This window comes from Armigeres subalbatus, chromosome 3, assembly GCF_024139115.2.
Source record: "Armigeres subalbatus isolate Guangzhou_Male chromosome 3, GZ_Asu_2, whole genome shotgun sequence".
Classification (NCBI taxonomy): Eukaryota; Metazoa; Arthropoda; class Insecta; order Diptera; family Culicidae; genus Armigeres; species Armigeres subalbatus.
The window spans coordinates 199,115,146-199,135,351 of record NC_085141.1 but is presented as its reverse complement, the minus strand read 5'-3'; the positions used below and the strand labels follow the sequence as shown (position 1 = coordinate 199,135,351).

At 37.0% G+C, this 20,206-nt stretch overlaps 1 protein-coding gene and 1 long non-coding RNA gene across 4 annotated transcripts; one reads left to right on the top strand and one right to left on the bottom strand.

The window, feature by feature from the left end:
- Window positions 1–4,813: 4,813 nt before the first annotated feature.
- LOC134225527 (uncharacterized) lies at window positions 4,814–5,538 on the top strand. Its single transcript, XR_009983268.1, has 3 exons — window positions 4,814–4,886; window positions 4,957–5,207; window positions 5,266–5,538. It is a non-coding gene; the product is annotated as an uncharacterized LOC134225527 (long non-coding RNA).
- An 11,467-nt stretch (window positions 5,539–17,005) lies between these two features.
- LOC134221464 (uncharacterized) lies at window positions 17,006–18,851 on the bottom strand. 3 transcript variants are annotated; one of them, XM_062700655.1, is made up of 4 exons: window positions 18,714–18,851; window positions 18,433–18,656; window positions 17,895–18,005; window positions 17,006–17,832 (listed from the first exon to the last, which is right to left on the bottom strand). In XM_062700655.1, exons 2-4 carry the CDS (start codon window positions 18,437–18,439, stop codon window positions 17,570–17,572), a joined length of 381 nt encoding a protein of 126 aa, XP_062556639.1. In that variant the 5' UTR covers window positions 18,440–18,656; window positions 18,714–18,851; the 3' UTR covers window positions 17,006–17,569. The 3 variants fall into 3 exon arrangements, 1 of the variants encoding a protein (XP_062556639.1); XR_009982353.1 differs by having other exon boundaries at window positions 17,669–17,832; window positions 17,895–18,400; window positions 18,474–18,656; XR_009982354.1 differs by having other exon boundaries at window positions 17,669–17,832; window positions 17,895–18,386; window positions 18,474–18,656.
- Window positions 18,852–20,206: the final 1,355 nt, after the last annotated feature.

Here is a 20,206-nt window from a genome sequence, read left to right as displayed (position 1 = left end):
TTTCAATAGAGAGTAAACATAAGTGGAAAATTATATTCGATTGCTTCAATGCACAAAGAAAAGATGCCTTACTGAATAGAAAAGACAAAATTTTCAATCAAATTAGAAGCTTGCGAGTTTATGGGGCAGCAGATGCTATATCCAAGGAATTAAGACCGGGGATTTCCCTCTGCGCGTTATTTCCGCGCAGACATCCAATTTTTGACCCTTCCTTCGGAAGTGTCTATAATTTCACTTTGTATGCGTTACGCAGATGTGTTACGTATTAATCTATCAAGAAATCTCGTGAATTATTAAATAAAATGTATGATATTTGAAACAAATTCACTTTGATATTGAAAATATAATTATAACAAATGATATGATATGGAATTATGCCTATTTTTCTTATTTGTTTCGAGGAAACAAATGATTTTAATTGAGGAACATATAGAAGCATGTACAAAAAAATCTTCTCAGAAAAGCAAAAACGTAAAAATTGAAAGGGATTTCAAAAATTTCTTCAGTGGAAGCTAGATAGCAAATGTGAGCATGTTTTGAGACACTAATAGACCACTTGTATGCATGTATGTGTGCGAATGTGTGCAAATTCTGAAATTTACTACCATAAAAATCTAGCTCATTTTTAAGGTATTGAACAAGTTTAGTTTTACCAAATTAGGCATCCATAAGGGTCTGTTCACAAATTACGTAACGCAAAAATCCGAGTTTTTGACCCCCTCCCTCCCCCTCGTAACAAAAAGTAACATTTTTGGTACCCCCTCCCTCCCCCATGTAACGCGTAACTGCGAAAATTTTAAATGCAGATTTTTTTCCTTCTCTGAAGCATGTGGGTTTTAGTATTTTTTTTACCACTGTTAGAACACGAACGACACATGATCAAAAACCAAGAATGCAGCTAGTAGAAACGAAAATAGAATTTGTGATCATGATCATTCAAAAAGTTTAGCGGGGCTGTTTTGTCGAGAAATACAATATTTGCGTGATGTTTTTACGCATATCAAGCTATGTGCTTGATTTCGGTGATGACGGATGCGATAGCGATAAAATATAATTTTTAAATTGAACTGTTTACTGTCACAAATGCCTCGACATTAAGCAACAATTTGTCACTCACTGTCTTTACTATTTTCAAAAAAAAAAACACCGGAGTAGCCTGCTCTGAGATAAAAAGTAAAAAGCTACAAAGACTAATTTCGGACAATTATGGGTAGTATGGTAGTGAAGAGGAAAGGGTGATGCGTGTTCCCCGTCTTGATTAACGCCTATCAGCAATTACTTCAATCAGTGATGAAAAAAGAAGCATTAAAAATAAATTTTTATTCGCGTTATGCGTAACATTTGATTGTACCCACCCCTCCCCCACCTTTTGGTGTAACAAAATATAACGCAAGTTGGACCTCCCCCCTCCCCCAAAAGCGTTACGTAATTTGTGAACAGACCCTAAGGCGAAATATATGTTATTATTGAACGCTATTGAGTTTCGCTCAGATCAATGACTGATTTAGTTAGTTCTGGATTAATTAATATCAAGGTCTATGTGAATTACGAGTGCAATATATGCAACCAGCGTTACGATAGTTACTAACCATGTCACAATAGTTATTCAATCCGACGAGCTCCTTATAGATAGGCAGCATGAAGTACAGTACGTTATCATTCGTTGAGTTGTCACTCAATCCATGACATCCGCCTTTGGGTAGGCAATTATATTGTCACTTTCGCGGTAAATCGCCGTGGGAAGCTGAGTAGTTTTATCTCGTTTTAAATACTGGAGACCGGAAAAAAAATTCCTTATAACTAAGGAAGGGTCAAAATCTCACTGTAGGTGGATTAATCTGGGCTTTTCTTTTTTTTTTCGTAATACTCATGAACCAGTTTCCCCTAAAGACACTATAAACAAAGACGGGAAATGTTCCAATTGGAATTCCAAATTTACTGTCAATGTCATTCCAATCGAGCAAGAGACCTTTCATTCCAAAAAATCACGCGGAACATTTGGCAAGGGTTTATTTGAAGTAATACGAATGAATATATTTGCATTATTGTTTAAATATTTTTTGACCAATTTGGGCAAATAAATGTTCGCGAATGGTTGATAATTAACCTTATACTTGTTTATGGTGAATTTGCGTTTTGTTTTACGTGGTTGAACACGTTGCAAATTAAATATTTTTGAATTTGGAAAACAATATAGACCAATGTGGAAAGTACATCCAGCATCAGCAGTGTTGCGCACGCAGAGTTGCCTGGTGATTTGTTTGTTCAGGGATCAGATTTCGCGTCTTTGTATATAGTGTCTTTAGTTTCCCCAAATCTCATTTGCTCGGATCAACGTTCAACCCAGCTGAGCTAAAAATAGAACATTGCCGCACGCAATGCGATGTGTGTTGGTGATGCTTCATACGGCAATATTCATCCGACGTCAAGAGACTGAAGTGACTGCGCATGCGTCCCGCGTCTTCCCGCACACCAGCTGCGCTCCCATATGCTGATTGAACGCCACAAAGAATGATGCATGCATATGCGTAAAAATAGAACAGAAGCACGGCTTGCCGCTGATGCTACGATGGTTAAGCCGACCTATCCACAGTGGCGGAAACCCAGACAAGCCCCTTTCGTGAAGCTGATATTATTTCAAATTTGCACATTTAGTCAATGATAATTCCTCAATTTGTTAATTGTAGTTAGTAAATTTAATTTTTGGTGACTTGGTTCAAGTTGATGGTGTAAAGTATCTCCTAAACATATATGTATGGGAAAATTAAATTTGACTGAATTTTGTATCGGGAAAGATTCGGAAAGAACTGATATGATGCATTGAAATATATATTTTGTCACTTAACAGTGGTTAGTTTGGCGAATTGCGCCTTGCTGCGCCAAAGCGGGAAATTTACTGTTTCAAGGTTAGAATTAAGACGCTGCTGTAATCCTAAGTCATGGGCTTCCGGGAGTCTATGGATAGCATAGCATATGTCGGATAACTATTTAAATTTCAAAATGAATTCAGCGTTACAAAATTACTGTTGCTAAATTTTAAGCGCAATCGTAGGTTTAGTCGAGTATTTGTATGGGGGACCACCACTGCGCGACGGCACATTGCCATTCCTTCTTTTAGGCGCATTCGAATGGGAGAGCGTTGAACGTGTTAAACAAAGCACGATGCTTTTTGAAATTGCTATATGAGGACTGAGGAGTATTTACAGTATATAGGGTATTTGTGCTTTTCTTAGCGCTTGATAGCAATAAGACATGAGAAAAGTTATGTCTAACGTTTAGCAGAGAAGAGGATTTTTAATTATTGAGCGGATATCCTATCGTAAAAAGGTCACCCCAAATTACTATTTGGTAATTTGCATAGGGCACGCGTAACCTGAGGGATTCTTATTGATACTTCCCATTATTATACACATATGTGTCCACTAGTTTGGATGTAATTATGCAATTATACCAATAAAATTTTGCATTAACATCCTCAAATCAATAGTGAATCTACTTTTATCTCAATTAAAGAAACAGCGTATCCAAGCGATTTCAATAGTTCATCTATTAGAGCATCATTACTGGGCGCGAGTGTTTTGATCATCCTCGCAGCGCTGTCATTTTAGTTTAGTCACTCTTTTTCGCACTGGTCACTATTTTCGATTGGTGGTTTGGTGGCTGCATTCCGCACATTTAATAGTTCATCAAATAGCAGCGCTGTTATCGCGCTACCAAATTTGATCACCTGTCCGCAGTAGCGATCGGAAAAGTGTCAAGTAATGATACTGCGCTGCCAAACGGCTTATACTCACCACCGGCAATCTTGCTCTAAGTTAATGTATTGAAACTGTATATTTAAATAACCAACGGTAAAAGCTAATATTTTCTTTTCTCGATCCATTAATACTTCCAGAATAGGAATCGGTACTCTAGCAGGATAAACTCTGATGCTTACAGAGGTAATGAATATATGCCCAATTCGATGATTTATATTTGTATGTATCTTGTCACATTCTATGTGTATCGGTGGTGCTGTGGTGTAGTAGCCGCTTCCCGATCAAGAGATCACGAGTTCGAATCCAGATTGGAGCATTTTGCTTTTTTTTGCACGTAAAAACAGTTTTTTGGCCATAACTCCGAAACGCAAAGTTCAATCGATCTAATTTTAAATAGGAACCAATGGGACTGCATTCCGCGTCGAATGCAACTTGTTGCGAGCAAATCGGATAATGATAAATGCCCAAAAACGTGTCTCACATTTTTGTACACATACACACACACACACACACATACATACACACATACAGACATCACCTCAATTCGTCGAGCTGAGTCGATTGGTATATAACACTATGGGTCTCCGAGCCTTCTATAAAAAGTTCGGTTTTGGAGCAGTTCTATAGCCTTTCCGTATACTTAGTATACGAGAAAGGCAAAAACCAAGGATAGAAATATTATTTCACCAAATTTCTACCACAAACGTATGTGCTCATATGAACGATTCAGGCCTAATTTGTGGCATTTTTTATTGCTATCATGAGTGCCTACTACTGGAAAGAATTAATAAAATATACCTCGTGCACGACATGTGTTACTTTTTATTTCAGTCGCATTTATGACGCGACGTGGCAACTAAATAATTGGAATGAAAAGAATGGCTCGAGATAAAAAGATACAAAGAAGTACAGTACAATCTTATATAGAGTACACGCTCGTCCGGCTGAACTCAAATTTGGGTTAGCATAACTCAAAATAATAACTTCTTTTGAAACGTCAAACGCTGAGTAACTGAGAATTATTATTTTGAGTAGCTTCGACTCATATTTATCTAAATTGTATTTGAACTCAAAAATGAGTTCACCTTGAAAATTTCAGAAGTCCAACGATCGCCTATAAATCCTCAAGTAAGTTTTGAATTACTAAAGTCTAAAATATAAAATATAAAATAGATTATTCATTCATTTATTATTGCAGCATTATCCAGAAACAACATATTTGCTCCTTATTATACGATGTGGACATTGAAACGCACGCTCAAACCACGTCTGGAAATATCGCGGGAAAGACCAAGTTTTCAGACCATAACTTCTCTGTGCCATAACCAACTACCAAGATGGTGGTACCGGCGTGAACAGTTTTTATGACCTTACTTGTGAAAATGGTCTGTGATCTCGCACCAGATACGGATAGTCGGATAGTCGGATAGTCATTGGTTCATGCCCGCGGTAAGAATCATATAGTTATGACGAGAATGTCTATAATGACATTTTTTCACTCCCCCAGGCGAGCTCCCAGACGTACCATGAAAATCGAACGCCAGAGATATTTGAGGACCGAGATTCATTAATATCAGTATACTATAGTTAATGTATTATGCTCAAAGAGGTTAGGTACTACAGAAAACGATTTTCGCTGGGATTCCCTTTGTTCTTCTCTACAAACATGTTGAGCGCATAAATGTCAATTCTTTGATCAAATCATAAAGAATTCGCAATAGCATTTCCCAGCATATAAATATCAGCCAGCAAAGAATGTAACGACTGTGACAATCTTTCTCTGTAGTTTATAACCTCTTTAACTATGCTGTAATAAATGTTATTTTTACTATATTATTTATTTTGAATTGATTCTCTTCTTTTAACTGAGCCCGAGTTTTGACAAACTCAAAATTCTAAAAATTTGATTTTATGATTTTGAGTAAATGTAACTCAAAATGAATATCTTTCTTTATAACACAAAATTGAGTTCAGTGGCCTTAACTCAATTTTGTCTTGAGCCAGTTTTTCCGATTTTGAGTTAATCTGACCCAAATTTGAGTTCAGCTGAACGAGCGTGTATTGCATTCGCTGATCTAACCTCACACTTTTGACGTTTAGCAGTGGTTTGTTTATAGGAACTTAGAAAAAATCTTGGTATCAGGAAAACTAATGATTATTTTATCAAGTTTCGTATAATATATTCGAAAAATAATGAGTATTAGTGGAATTACAATTGGTAAGTTTTCCGCTTATGCAAACGCATTACCAGCAGCGGAGAAGAGACGGTACGCTGAGAAAATAAAGTCGATCAATTACATCGACCCACACGCAGCATAATTTCATACGATTAAACCAAACATATGTATTGTTGTTTTCAATAATCCATTAATTAATGAATCAAAAGGTGTTATTGTTGATTCTACAATATTTTATTGTTAAAACAACAATATAAATTTAATTTCCACAATATTTATTTTTCACCACATTTGTTAGAAAAAGAATAAACGTGTATTTTATTGTGTGTAAATAATGTCTAAACATATTAGTAGCTCTGGAATTTTCCAATGGATTCCTGAATTTATTGTTTTAAAAATAAATAAAATACTAAGTTCTAATTGGATAAAGCAGTTTACTGGCTACAGGTAAGTTCCAATAAACATAAATGATTATGTATTCTACATGCCAAACTTTAAAATACCTTTTTCAGAACAAAGCATTTGAATTGGAGTTTACGCTAAAAAATTGAAGGTACTTCTTGCTACGCTCTCCGAGAAGTTCTCGGACAAGATCATGGACTTATTTCTGGTTTATTTGATGACTGAAACGTCAGGTAAATAAAAGTTTTATTTTTCACCCAAAAGAAAAGCATTAAGATTATTTTTATTTAACACAATTTTATTTTAAGGGCTTTCTCAGATGATACATTACGCATGGCGTGTGATGCATGATGAACATCAGCAGAAGATGTGCTGTGGCAGAGTATAATAAATATATAATAAAAGATTAAACATTGAAACACATTTCTTAGGAATTCATTATTTGTTCATTTTATTTAAAAAAAGAAAACAATTTTAATGGTATAAACGGGTATAAATTATTATTGGTTCAACAATATAGAATTGTTGAATCAACAGTGTTTATAGTTTGAATCAACAATACAGGCACAATTATTTCAACAATAATATTGTTGATTTAACAATATCGCGGCTCAAAGCATGATTGTAAAAACAACAATATTATGGATTGATTCAAACGCTAAATATTATTAGCCCTGAGTTAACAATATTTATTGTTGAATTCAACCCGGAATATTGTTGTTTCTACAATACATTTTTCTGCGTGCATATGAAGCCACATTGAACAGCACGGATTTCCCAACTATGGTAACAACGGGACATGTTATTGAATATCTGCTAAATCAAGCTGTGCCAACCAGCGCCGTAGCGTGTGGTTGGCCAGGTTGGCCCCCGCCAAGGGCGCCAGGCCTTAGGGGGCGCCAAAATCAAGGATTTCGCGATTAGTAGATTTCCTCGGTAATCAACGATTCCGTATTCAACCATTTGACTAGTAACCATCGCCTTCAAACAGATAAAGAAGTTAGAACAACTTAAACTGGCTACGCAGTCTTTAAATATTGAAACAAGATTTTTATTTGTCCAAAGAAGGAGTCTTGTATGGCTGCCATTATGCTGTCAATAAACAGTCGATCCTTCAATAGCACAAAACAAAATGGCAGCCATACAGGACTCCTTTGGACAAATAAAAATCTTGGTTCAATCTTTAAAGACTGCGTAGCCACTTTAAGCTGAAATAACAATAAACAGTCGATCCTTCAATAGTGGAAGTAAGAACAAAATGATAAGAAAAGGAAATGCAAATGGCAAAGACCATAGACCAGGCTTCTAGGGAGGGAGTCCTAGAAGGGAACTTTTCAATACGCGAAAGGCGAAACACAGAGTAGACTGTATAAAACATATACACGAAAGAAATGATAGGGAGTTTGTGGGATTTGAGATAAATTTACTGCGAGGTTATTGAGGTCCGAAAACGATCACATTTGATTCAGTGATATTTCTGATTCCATTAAACCAGAGACTTGTATGAGCTCAATGGTGCAAAAACAAATCGAAGTTGTTGAATATTCGATGAGCATTGATAATGTTAGTTTGAGATTGGTTCTATGTATATGAACTGGTTAAGCTTTAAACGAGGATGAGTATTTGGAATGATGACACTTATCTAACAGCATACTGAACACAAGAATCTGCATCGAGGGATTTCAATAATGATGGCGACTAGCCTACTTCAAAGTTGAATTTAATTCATCCAAGCAATTCCACCAGTGCCACCAAACTGCTGCCAGATCCGATATGGGGTTGATACGACTAGGTCCAGTCGTTGGAGTTTCTGAACGTCATCCAATCCACTCCAAAGAAGGGTTTTTCGATTTGTCTAGGTCCGCACTATAAACCGGTAGTTAAGTTAGTAAGTTATTTATATTTGTGTAGGTTTATGGAATTCAAAAATTCCTTACTTCGTACCTCTTAATTGGAACATATGAAAGTTATAGGAGCTTAGGGAATTCATAAAGAAAATTTTACATCACTCAATTAATTGATTCTAAATCACCCTGATTAGCGCGTTCTTTGTTTTGAACATCTGCATGATAGTAAGGGGCGCCCAATAAAGTTTTGCCAAGGGCGCCGGGAGGCCACGCTACGGCTCTGGTGCCAACATTTGGTCAGCACATCAGGAACTTGCGGAGCATCGAAGCATACCGAAAGTTTGAGTATGGATTTGTCTCGAACGTAGCCGGTGGAATAATCAATAACGTGTACGTAGTGCGAGGAAAAGTAATGAAAATATATTTTTTTAAATACCATGGCATTATTAGGCTTTATTTTAGGTGTACCATTCTTCTTCTTCTTCTTCTTATTGGCATTACATCCCCACACTGGGACAGAGCCGCCTCGCAGCTTAGTGTTCATTAAGCACTTCCACAGTTATAAACTGCGAGGTTTCTAAGCCAAGTTACCATTTTTGCATTTGTATATCATGAGGCTAACACGATGATACTTTTATGCCCAGGGAAGTCGAGACAATTTTCAATCCGAAAATTGCCTAGACCGGCACCGGGAATCGAACCCAGCCACCCTCAGCATGGTCTTGCTTTGTAGCTGCGCGTCTTACCGCACGGCTAAGGAGGGCCCCATTCTATGAGGCTCAATAACACACTACTGACTGCATGGATACTTGTGAAAAAAGATGGATGCATCGAATCTGCACATTGTAACTGCGTCGCAGGTGTGTGTGAAGTGTGTTCTCATGTGGCAACTTTACTCTACGCTCTGGCTAATTTACATTTTATGACGTCTGTTCAGAAAGAAAGGGAGTGAATTCATGCCCAACGCCGATAGCGCGAAGTGTTCGCGCTCCTCGATTTCAAATAGCACCAACAACGGCATACACAATGCGCATCGGCAACAATCAGCGATGAGAGATTGAGAGAGCATAGAAGGCGAAACTAGTCAATATCATCATCGCCATCATCATTACATCATCATCATATTATCATTATCATCATCATCATCATCATCATCATCATTATCATCAACATCATGCACGCAAGGAGCTACGCTGTGCTAGGAGGAGCTACGCTGTGCCAGAACATTCCACGTCCTTCTGGAACATCAAGCGTGGAGATATAAATATGCGCGCATTGCGCGTGTGGCTTGAGTTATATTTTTACCCCGCGTAACGTACGTAAGTCTGTAACAAGTAAAGTGAAGTGTTAATAAAGTGTGCCTTTTCATTTAACAGTAACTTGCCAGTGTTTGCCTTCTTGTCCGAAAAAGACGTTTTCGTACATTTGGTCCTTCGAGCCAGATAGCGTGAATCCAGCAACCCAGAAGGCAAGGCAAGTTTCGCGAAATCGTGTACGGTCGCACTGTAAAGAATTGCGTAGCGGGTCGGTTAGTGTGCGTGAAAGGGATAGTCACGGGACCGTGGTAACAGTGTCCGTCGCTGTTAGGGGGACTATTGGTTTCGAGTAGTTCACTATTTTAGTAGTTCGTCGGTTTTAACGGTAGCAACGCAGCTACAGAATCCGATACAGTACTTTGGCGCGCGTCAGTCGTCGATTGTAATTTAATTCAGACACGAGCAGCTGATTATTTCAACGACGTCACCGGGCAACGGCACATCAATTTTCGACAGAACAACGAATCCACAAAACATCGAGGATCGAGGATCGAGGATCCGAGACATCGAATCGAAGCCTGGGATTACAGCAGCAGTGGTTCGAGAATGAGTTCAAGCATCACCGTAACGTAAAATTCCTAGATTGCGGTATATTTATGTATAAAAACCAACCGTACCTTGCAGCCACGCCAGATTTGATCATGCAATGCGAATGTTGCCGAAAGGCTGCAGTGGAATTCAAGTGTCCTTTTCGTCTTTCCAAGAAAAGCCGTTTCAACAAGCAGTCATATATGGGCTCATTCACAAATTACATAACGCAAAAAAACACAGATTTGAACCCCCACCCACCCCTCCGTGACTTGTTTGTAACATTTGCCTCATACCCACCCACCCCCATCTGTGACGCATAACGTCTTACTAAAATTTCACAAAAATGAAAAAAATTGGCATTTTTAGTGAACTCTTGATTAACTTCCTTCATAGTACATAATAATACTGTCAAATTTGAATTTAATTAGAAATTTCGTTTTTTATATTATTTTATTATTCATGTTATCCGTAACAGAACTAAACAAACCCACCCACCCCCTAGACAAACCGTAACATTTTGTAACGCAATATTGTGTACCCACCCACCCCTTGATGCGTTATGTAATTTGTGAATGAGCCCTATGCGCAATTTGACGGAAGGACCTAATTAATTTAAAAAAATGGACGGCGACAACTTCAAAATGCGTGAAACGCATGCGTATTTCCTGCAGGTTCAGGCGCAGATTGCCATTTCGGATGCTGATTATGGATTGTTCTACGTTTGGAGTGATACTGACCAAATCTGTATAAAAGTGGAAAAAGACATCGATGTATGGAAGAACGCTTGTGATAAATCTGATGTTTATTTCAAAAAATATTATTCTGCCAGAGCTATTGGCGAACTTTTATTCAAATAAAAGTTAGATTATATAAGCACCAAAAGAACTCATGTCAATTTATTATAGATTTGTTGAAACTTACAAGAATGCATGAAATCTTTACTATTAAATCTACAACAGTAAGTCCATTTTGGAAACGGGCAACAGATTCTACTGGAATGGTACTAGATAGTATTTTATATATTCCACGACCCAGCCAACAAATTGGTTCACATAACTAACTTTTAGTTCTGTTTAATGCACTCTTATACGATGTAATTTGATTGTATAAAATGCATATATTCCTTCTATGTGAACAAAAGTGGAGGCCATATACGTACAAATCAGTGTTATGGCATAACAAGATATACGACGTTTTTCGATTTGAATTGAATCAATATACAATCATGATGGTTTTTATCAGAGATCGCGTATGTTCAGTTATAAAGTTCCATAATTGGACTGTTACAACTTTAAATCTAGCATTGTAAAAAACAGTTCAAACATACATACATTATATTATTATAAAAAAACATACGTGTTATTGTATTTGCAACAAAAATATTTCTTAGGTCGAAACATAATCATTATGTAACATGCTGTTAGTTGATTATTAGCTAATGTATATATTCATGTTATAAATTTAGCCTCCAGCTTTCGATCCTTTGACCTTCTAGTTCATAGTCCAGAAGCTACCTGGTTCCTCCATGTGTACGCAGTTGTTAAGCAATCATTTATACCTATTGATAATATTGGATCTGCGGATTCAATCTGGAAAAGACATTCCATTACATTTTATACAACATTGTCAACAATGATTGCATAAACCAGTATATGTGATTTATTTGAACACATATATAATTTCATATTGACGTGTATAATATCATCATGATATTATCATCTCTAAGGGGAGAAATACAACGTTGTCAATATAACAAAATTGCCCTCAAAGTTTGTTTTCCCTAAAATCGTGTTTATTGTATTTCTAAATTGTTCTATAGATCGCAGTGATGTTGTGAATTGATTGTTGAGAACAAAATCTTCTATATAATAAAAATGAAATGGTCTGTATTCGTATCCGCATAACTCGGAAATGGCTGAATAGATTTTCTTCATTCCTTCAGCCGAAACGTTCATTATAGTTTCCGACGGGTTTATGTGATATTTCCTCATGCAAAGTCACGAGTAGGGTTGAGTAGATCGAGAAAAACTAAACTTCAAATTCGTATCCGGGTCGACTATAGTATGGCATAAAACGACTAATAGAACATACTCTCTTTCTGGTTGCTAAATTTGAGAATTGAATTTCATATTTCCAATAACCGTCGTGCGGGGCTTCTTTTGACAAATCAGGGGCTACTTTGGACATTTTAAAACAAAAATTACAACGAAAATTACTATAAATTTGCCATCATCACTAATCGGTTGTCGTGTTTATACTTGGATGGCAACTTTTTTTCCGTTTATTTTTTTCAAAAAATCAAAAATCCAAAGTAGCCCCCGGAATCAAAAGAAGCCCCGCACGACGGAAGTACTAAATAACGGAATTTTTGCAAATCTGTTTCTATCTATTTAGTGAGTACTTAAAAAACTAACAGTGGGTAATGTCTGTGACATAACCGGAAGTGGACGTAGGACTTGGCTTAACCATGCATGTGAAAATACATATTTTGTTCAGCATTATTACACGTTTCGTTACCAATCTATAGAAAAAAAAAAAACAAAATGATAAGCTATCAATCGATTTTTCATCTAATGTTGATTTTTTTTGTCATTGATGAAAGTATGTAAAAAGATAATTCTTTGATTTCTAGAGACGGCAATATCATCATCCCTGTCCGGGCTGACAATAGTCATTCTCGTCGTATGAAGAAAGCGAAAAAAATATAGTCTTCGTCATAACATTTCCGGACGCGACACCTATTCGGTTTCTTCATGCCGCATGCCTACCACGAAGATAGTCGTGCAGCCAAAAGTAAAAAGACGATTTCCGTCGTCACTACTTCACATAATCGATTGCACGTCATTATAGACGGAGTAGTTAAAAACATAATGACGTCTAGAATGAAGAAATAGTACGAACTTTGGTAACATAAATGTTTCGATAGCATTTATATCATCTTCATACATTACTTCAAATTCATTTTCACAAAGAAATAATAAAAATCTTCGCAGGGCAGCTGCCGCTTGAAGAATAATGGTATGAAGTCTTCGTTCTTCGCTGTCGTCATGACGATTTGGTTGCACGACCAAAGCTAACGTTGTGCGCGTCATTGACGATGCGTCGAGTAGCAATGAAGACAATAAATCTCGTCGCTACTGCGGTTTTTCTTGATGCGACGATGACTATTGTCAGGCCTGTCCCTGTCGCTGGATGTTGGTTCGCTACCGACCGCTCAAGATAAAATTTGAGCAGGAACTAAACTCGCGTGAGCCATGATTTTATCATTATATCAGAACTCTAGCCGAAGCTCCGCCCCTTTGATGTATAAGACCATTGAACATCGTTTGCTCACTGCTAGTCGTGACAATGTATGGCATGATGGCCTGGTGTACAAACTACAACGCTACAATCTTCCCAGCTACCTGGTGAAAATCATCAACAATTACCTGTCGGCAAGGACATTCCGGGTCTCAATCAGCGGAGCGAGTTCCAATGCGCACAACATCGTCGCAGGCGTTCCCCAGGGCAGTATCCTCGGGCCCCTGCTTTTCAATCTGTTCACCTCCGACATGCCAGAACCTCCAGAAGGCGGCATTCTGTCTCTGTTCGCAGATGACACATCCATCGTCTACAACGGTAGAGTGATCAGAGCGCTAGTGGCAAAACTCCAACGAGGCCTGGATGCCCTGACAGAGTACCTCACCAGCTGGAAGATCTGTATCAACGCGGCGAAGACCCAGGTCATCATTTTCCCCACTCCAAATCCCCTAAACTTGTTCCGCCTGGTGACTGTAAAATCATCCTCAATGGCACGACTGTGGAATGGGCCAATGAGGCCGGCTACCTTGGCTTGACCCTCGACAGCAAGCTTATTTTCAGGCAACAGGTTGACAAAACGGTGACAAAGTGTAACGTCTTGTTGAAACTACTGTACCCTTTGATCAACCGCCGGTCGTCATTGTCCCTGAAAAATAAGCTTGCTGTCTACAAGCAAATCATCCTCCCTGTGATCGAATATGGCATGCCTGTCTGGGAGAGCTGCGCTAAAACCCACCACCTCAAACTTCAACGGGTCCAAAACAAATTCCTGAGGATGATCCTCAACACCCCTCCCAGGACAAGAACATCCGAGGTCCACCGTCTGGCCGGGATAAAAACCTTACGTGAACGCTTTGGTGAGTGTAAAGAAAAGTTTAGGGTCCGTTGCTTGCATTCGGATCAGGCTCTAATTAGGGCGCTAGTTCCAATCTGGGTTATCATTTTTTTTATTGTAAATATTAGTGTACATAGTAGTAAGGTTATCAAATTTTAAAAACACACCAGCGCCTCCTAAAGGCCGTCATGATACATTATATTTTAAAAATTAAGTAATAGCATAATAATAATAATAATAATTGAAGTTGGAGGGCCAAGCCGGCCGATCACTGTACATGTATAAAATGATTGTAGAACAAAAAATGTTTTAAATAAAGAAGAATTTTACTACTACTACTAGTCGTGGGTAATTAAAGTGACAAAACATTTCAAAATTATTATTTTCTAAATAATAACTAATGAATAAAAGAGTTCACTATCAAAATAATTATATATGGGACATTCGAAGTATTTTCAATGCCATAATTGCCAGAAAAAGATGAACTATAGCATAGGAAATCCGCCGAAGCTCCGCCTTTTCGATGAATAATACCATTGTAAATCAGCTGATGGCTACACCTTTACATTGATCAATAAAGCGAATGATTTCTTCATTATAGCATTGCAACTTAAGCCGATGTTCCACCTCTTTGATGAATACATCGCAAAACATTTGTTGGTTCTACCTTTACGTTGACCAACCAAGCAAAAATGATTTGTCACATATATAGTATATAGTATAGTATATTAACAACATGGACCACTTCGAGAATCCCCATATATTGGGCAACAGACAGCACATTCACACCATCTTGGGTTACCAAAGATGACTAACGCCTAAAAATGATTGCCAGAGGTGCGATATTTGCAGATATTACACTAATTTCACAATTTTTGAAAATTTTAATTACATTTTTCAACATTTCATTTTTAAACTAAAATTCCAAAATGGGTTCATGTGATGATTTCTAGCACATTATTTCGACATGTTATGCTGCACATTGAATTATACGTTCAAGCACCCCTCGCAATGTCTCTTCACTACATTGCTTGTCTTTTGTAATACCGCGACGCTACTGCGTTAACTCTTCAAATTAGCGAGAGTGGTAATAGTGGTAATAGAGTATACTTGCTGAAACACAAAATCACGTTAACCAAGAATATTCAAAAGCTTTATACCAACGATTGAAAGTTACACAAAATTCAGTAGCTATTTACCTATTCACATCAACAAATAAATCAAATTTTAAATTGAAATATTTAGACTCAAAACAGTAACAATTTTTGGAATTCTAATGGAGAAATTTCTAAAATTTTCGTTGAGATCTTAGAATAAGAAACGCATATTCTTTTGTCGTGAGCGAGAAAGACAGAATTTTGTAACAATTCATCGCCATGAACGCGAATTAATAAAATTGTCACGCAAACGCTCTCTAATTAGTTGATTGTACTACATTTTCAAAATGATTCTATTGCGAAAAACTCTTTAGTAAGTATATTAGTGGTTCTGAAAAGATTCATTCACACTGTTAGATGTAAATTTCCTCTTGAGCGGTTCAACTGATCAGTAGTGTTGTCGTCGACACTCTATCGTCACACACCGCCGTGCCGCGCTTACTGTTGGCTTCTCCACAATGCCGGGCTGAAAATGCCGATGATGCTGACCTGAGAATGCTGAAGATTCTGCCTTGCTCTTAAAAAGGCTAAGGTTTGCGAATGCGTGGCTGAGACGATGATGCAACCGTTCGAAAATTCCGACGATGCGCTGCTGTTATTTCTTTGCCTGTTTCGGTCAGATTGAGAGGAAAAAATCGCGCTGTGCTATTTTATGCCTTCTTAGCAGACCTAGCGTGAGCTCATTCGTTGACGTCTGCACCAATCAGAACGTGGTAATGGAATGATGCAAGAATGATGCGGTACCCATATTTATAGGTTTTCGTGAATTCAATGTTTTGCTTTGAAAACAGTTTTAGGCCTATTAAAACAAGTGTTCGGATATTATCAAGCATTAATATGAAAGGCATACTTGAAAACCGACGATTGAGGGGTTAACTGCAGAAATCTGTTCACTAGGATAAAAGCTATTAACGTTTGAAATCTTTCAACACAGCGTAACGCGGCCGTTTTAGAAATTTTGAAATGACACCCGGTATAGTAAAGAGAGACGTAAGTCCTACGTCAAAACTATACCAGGCTGTTTACTATGCCTAATGACAAACAACAGTAAGTACTCTATTAAAAATCTACCTTTAAAGGTTTAGTTATACATAGCTAGTACAGATGTACGGAAAAACACAGTTCATGGAGAATGGGTGCGAAAAGGTTCCCTTATAATTCTGGCCAATAGTACAAAAATAACTGAATGATCATTATCATGTAGTTCTATTTCGCAGACATTGACTGGGTGATTACCAATTGTTTAATGTTGAGGAATGTATTTGTATAAAACAACTACCACTTTTGATATTTGTCTTCGAATTGTTTTTAATGACAATGACAAATGTGTTGTTTTTAATATTCTTGAAAAAGAATATTTTATTGAACATTCAAGGTTATTATATGTATATTTGATATCATTATAACAGAGGACTTTATAATCAAATCTTAACGACATTGTAACTTCAGATGCTCATATATGCATTTTTTCAAATATTTGCGATATATGATTCCGTTGTGAGTTTAAATTTACATATTTACAACTTATGACATAGATTATAATTAGATTGTACATTTGCATTATATGTAACCTTTCTACAATTTTTCACAACTTCTGCTGGATCTATATATGATTACGATCTGATCTGTGAATATATATAATTTAATGTTTACATTCTTATACGATTGCTGGTTTGCTGGGGAACTAATCCGATTAGTCGCTCAATGTGAATCCTCAGCGAAGTAATTTGCTTGTCAGCTTCTAACTCTTTCATAGTAAACTGAGTTTTTCATCTAAGGAACGTAGGTATGTTTAATGAGGCTTTCTTACTCTTAATAAGGTCGGAAATATCAAACCCTTTGTCCTATTAAATCTAAGAATTTGCTTTGAATGAAAACTTCACGATCGGAACATCTGCCAGCGTATCCAATGGATACAAAAGCGATTGTACCATCCGGATGGCATGCTATCAAAAATTTGATCGTTTCATGTTTCTTATAATTACTGAAGTGCATCACTGATACCTTAACATCGCTTGGTGTTTGGCAACGTACCTCGAAACAGTCGATAATAAATACTCTCTTACTGCCAAACATGTTATGAAATGCGGATGGAATGTGCCGGGACAAGTTTTCCCTCTTCGTGGGTTCAATTGCCCATCGACAACATTGGAAGATGACGTACAATGTCCTATGAAAAAAATTTGATACAGTGTTGATACATACATTATACTCATAGGCCAATGTTGTGAATTGGGTATTCAGTCTCAACTTAGTGTCATAACCAACATTTGGTCTTGGCTGAACTTGCAATATGGTTCATCAAGCGATGGTGTCAAATACTGATAAAGCTTAGCAAATATCGATAGCTTTTCAATCCCTGTATAATAATTACACTTGGCATCATCTACTAAAAACTCTATTCCCTTACATGCCTGCGATATCTGATTTTCTAATCTATAATTATGTTCCTGTAAACGTATAATTTCTTTGTAGTACTGCGTAAAAGTTTCCGCCGGAAAGCACCTTGCTGAAAAAGAAAAAAAAAAACAAAATGAGAAACTGAAAATTGTAGTGATGATTGAGAAATACCTCCTACTTGCACCCCGACTTCTTTACGAATCAGAGATGCATTCAATATTGAGTTGTCGTCATTTGATACTAGGTCGGATTGAACGGTATTATCAGCAACGGGTACATTCTCTTTGAATACGGCGGGTTTTATCACATAATTTTCAGTATCGTTCGATAATACTAAGGACACACCTGTGGTACTTGTACCATGGTACAAGAGAACAAGAAAATTATTCCAAGACTATCTTTAATAAAGACAATAATTGGTATGGTACTCATTTCAAGATTCTTGTACCATGCTACTTGTACCACCAGTGTGTCATTAGTATAACACGATAGATGCTTCTTCTATGGATATTTGTTTTTCACAGTTTACAATCGTTTGCGTGTCCTCGTCCTCAAGCAAACTGAGATTGTCACTTCCAAGAGACTGTGATAAAATAGAATCACCACATTTCGTAGATCTGGCACTTGTCCGTGATGACAACCTTGACCCGGATGCATCGGCGTCTGTAACAAATCCACTGTGATACGATCCTGAATATGATTCTCTTACCGAACATTTCGATTGTGTGTGGGATGAAGAAGAATTTTTACTATCAGTTGATTGTGACGAGAAGTGATCGTTACTACGTCTTGCAAGACTACTGTTTGAAGTTGTGGAACTCGATTCCGAAATAAGTGAAACACTGTCGCTGTTGCTATCACTGAATGATTCAGGTAGTCCTAATGAAGGCACCCAATCCTCATTCAAGACGTCCGTTGATCTTGCGGGCTTGCCTATAAATATATGAAATTTAAGAAAACTTACATAAACATTCAATTTATCTACCGGACCGGAAGTGTAAGCCACAAACATATTTGCTCCTCCAACGAAATGATTCGCTCAACTTTGGGGTCGATCCTGAGTGACCATTTCGAAAATATCTGAAACTTTGCACAGTTTTTCAATTTCATCTAAAACGTCATTTTTCGATATCAAATCTTCATATTGAGTCACGGCTAACTTTTCAAAAGGGTGTATGTGAAAATGGTTCAAAAATATTTAAAAATGTTCGATTGTTATGACTTTTTCAGCAAAGTTAGACAACTAAGGGTCTGTCTCATTTGGAGAATTAAACTTAAAAGTGACAATTCGAAAATTAAAAAATCACCCCGTTATAAGAATGGCTGGTGCTACCCAGCAATTCCAATAGGACATCGATGGAAAATGATTCTATATCTGTCAAAAGTAATCTTGCTCTGCGAGCAGGGTTATTTGATAATTATTGAAATGTCACTTTTAAGTTTAATTTCATTTTAATTATCCAATTGAGACAGACCCTAAATGATAATTCTTAAGAAAATGTGCACAGTAAAAAACTTTTTTTTTACCTTCAAAAATATCATTTTTGTCACAAAAACTCAAATATCTCAAAACCCTATCTTTTTACGAACGTAATTTTTTTTAGGGAAAACAGTCCATTATATTAGCTATAATTTGGTGATGGTAAACTAATAAACACAAAAGTTATGACATTTCAAACATTTCACAATTTTCACATTTAGTAAAAAAAAAAAAATTTGCCGTGTAAGTTATTTCGAGAATTGCAGTTTGATACAGATATTATTGTTAAGGGCTTTGAGTGATTTAAACAAGTTATTTTCATGATATTTTGATTTAATTATTCATAGCATCTATAAGAAACTTAGACACGATCCAGTGTTGTGATCAAAAGTATTGATAATGTCATAATTTTCATTATACGTGACTGGCGAAAAATTCTTTAAATAGTTTTGAAACCTGTTGATAATAAGAAACATATCAGAAATGTTATTTTTAAGACAAAAGCTGCAAAATCAAAGATTTATATACACGTATACGTCTATAGTTTACCTGCAAAAAATATACCTCTTTTTTTCCTGTTCGGGTGTGCCACTGCGACCAATTCTCGGGTACTTATTCAAAAGGACGTATGTGATTTTGTAAACAAAGATTTAAACGTCGATTTGTCCAATCTGATGGCACTCCCACGCAAACCAACACCACCAACAGCTAGCCAAAGGCTTAACCTACCTGTCTGTGGTGATGGTTTGCGTGGGAGTGCTATCGGATTGGACAAATCGACATTTGAATCTTTGTTTACAAAATCACATACGTCCTTTTGAATAAGTACCCGAGAATTATTAGATCTATTGTACAGTTACCCGTATCCTTAGTGTTTAAGTGCATATCGAATTACTCCAGTGCTATTGAGAAGCAATGCAGTATCGGTTTCGATACAGTTGTTGTTTTGTTTTTTCAAGACCACCATGACAAGGTCCCGCTATTTAGACCCTTCATAGAAAGC

What these genes read in the sequence shown, in the direction of transcription:
- LOC134221464 (XM_062700655.1), bottom strand. An exon ending in AGTCGGGGTGCAAGTAGGAG is followed by an intron (nt 17,833 to 17,894) that starts GTATTTCTCAAT and finishes TTTCTTTTTCAG; the next exon opens with CAAGGTGCTTTCCGGCGGAA.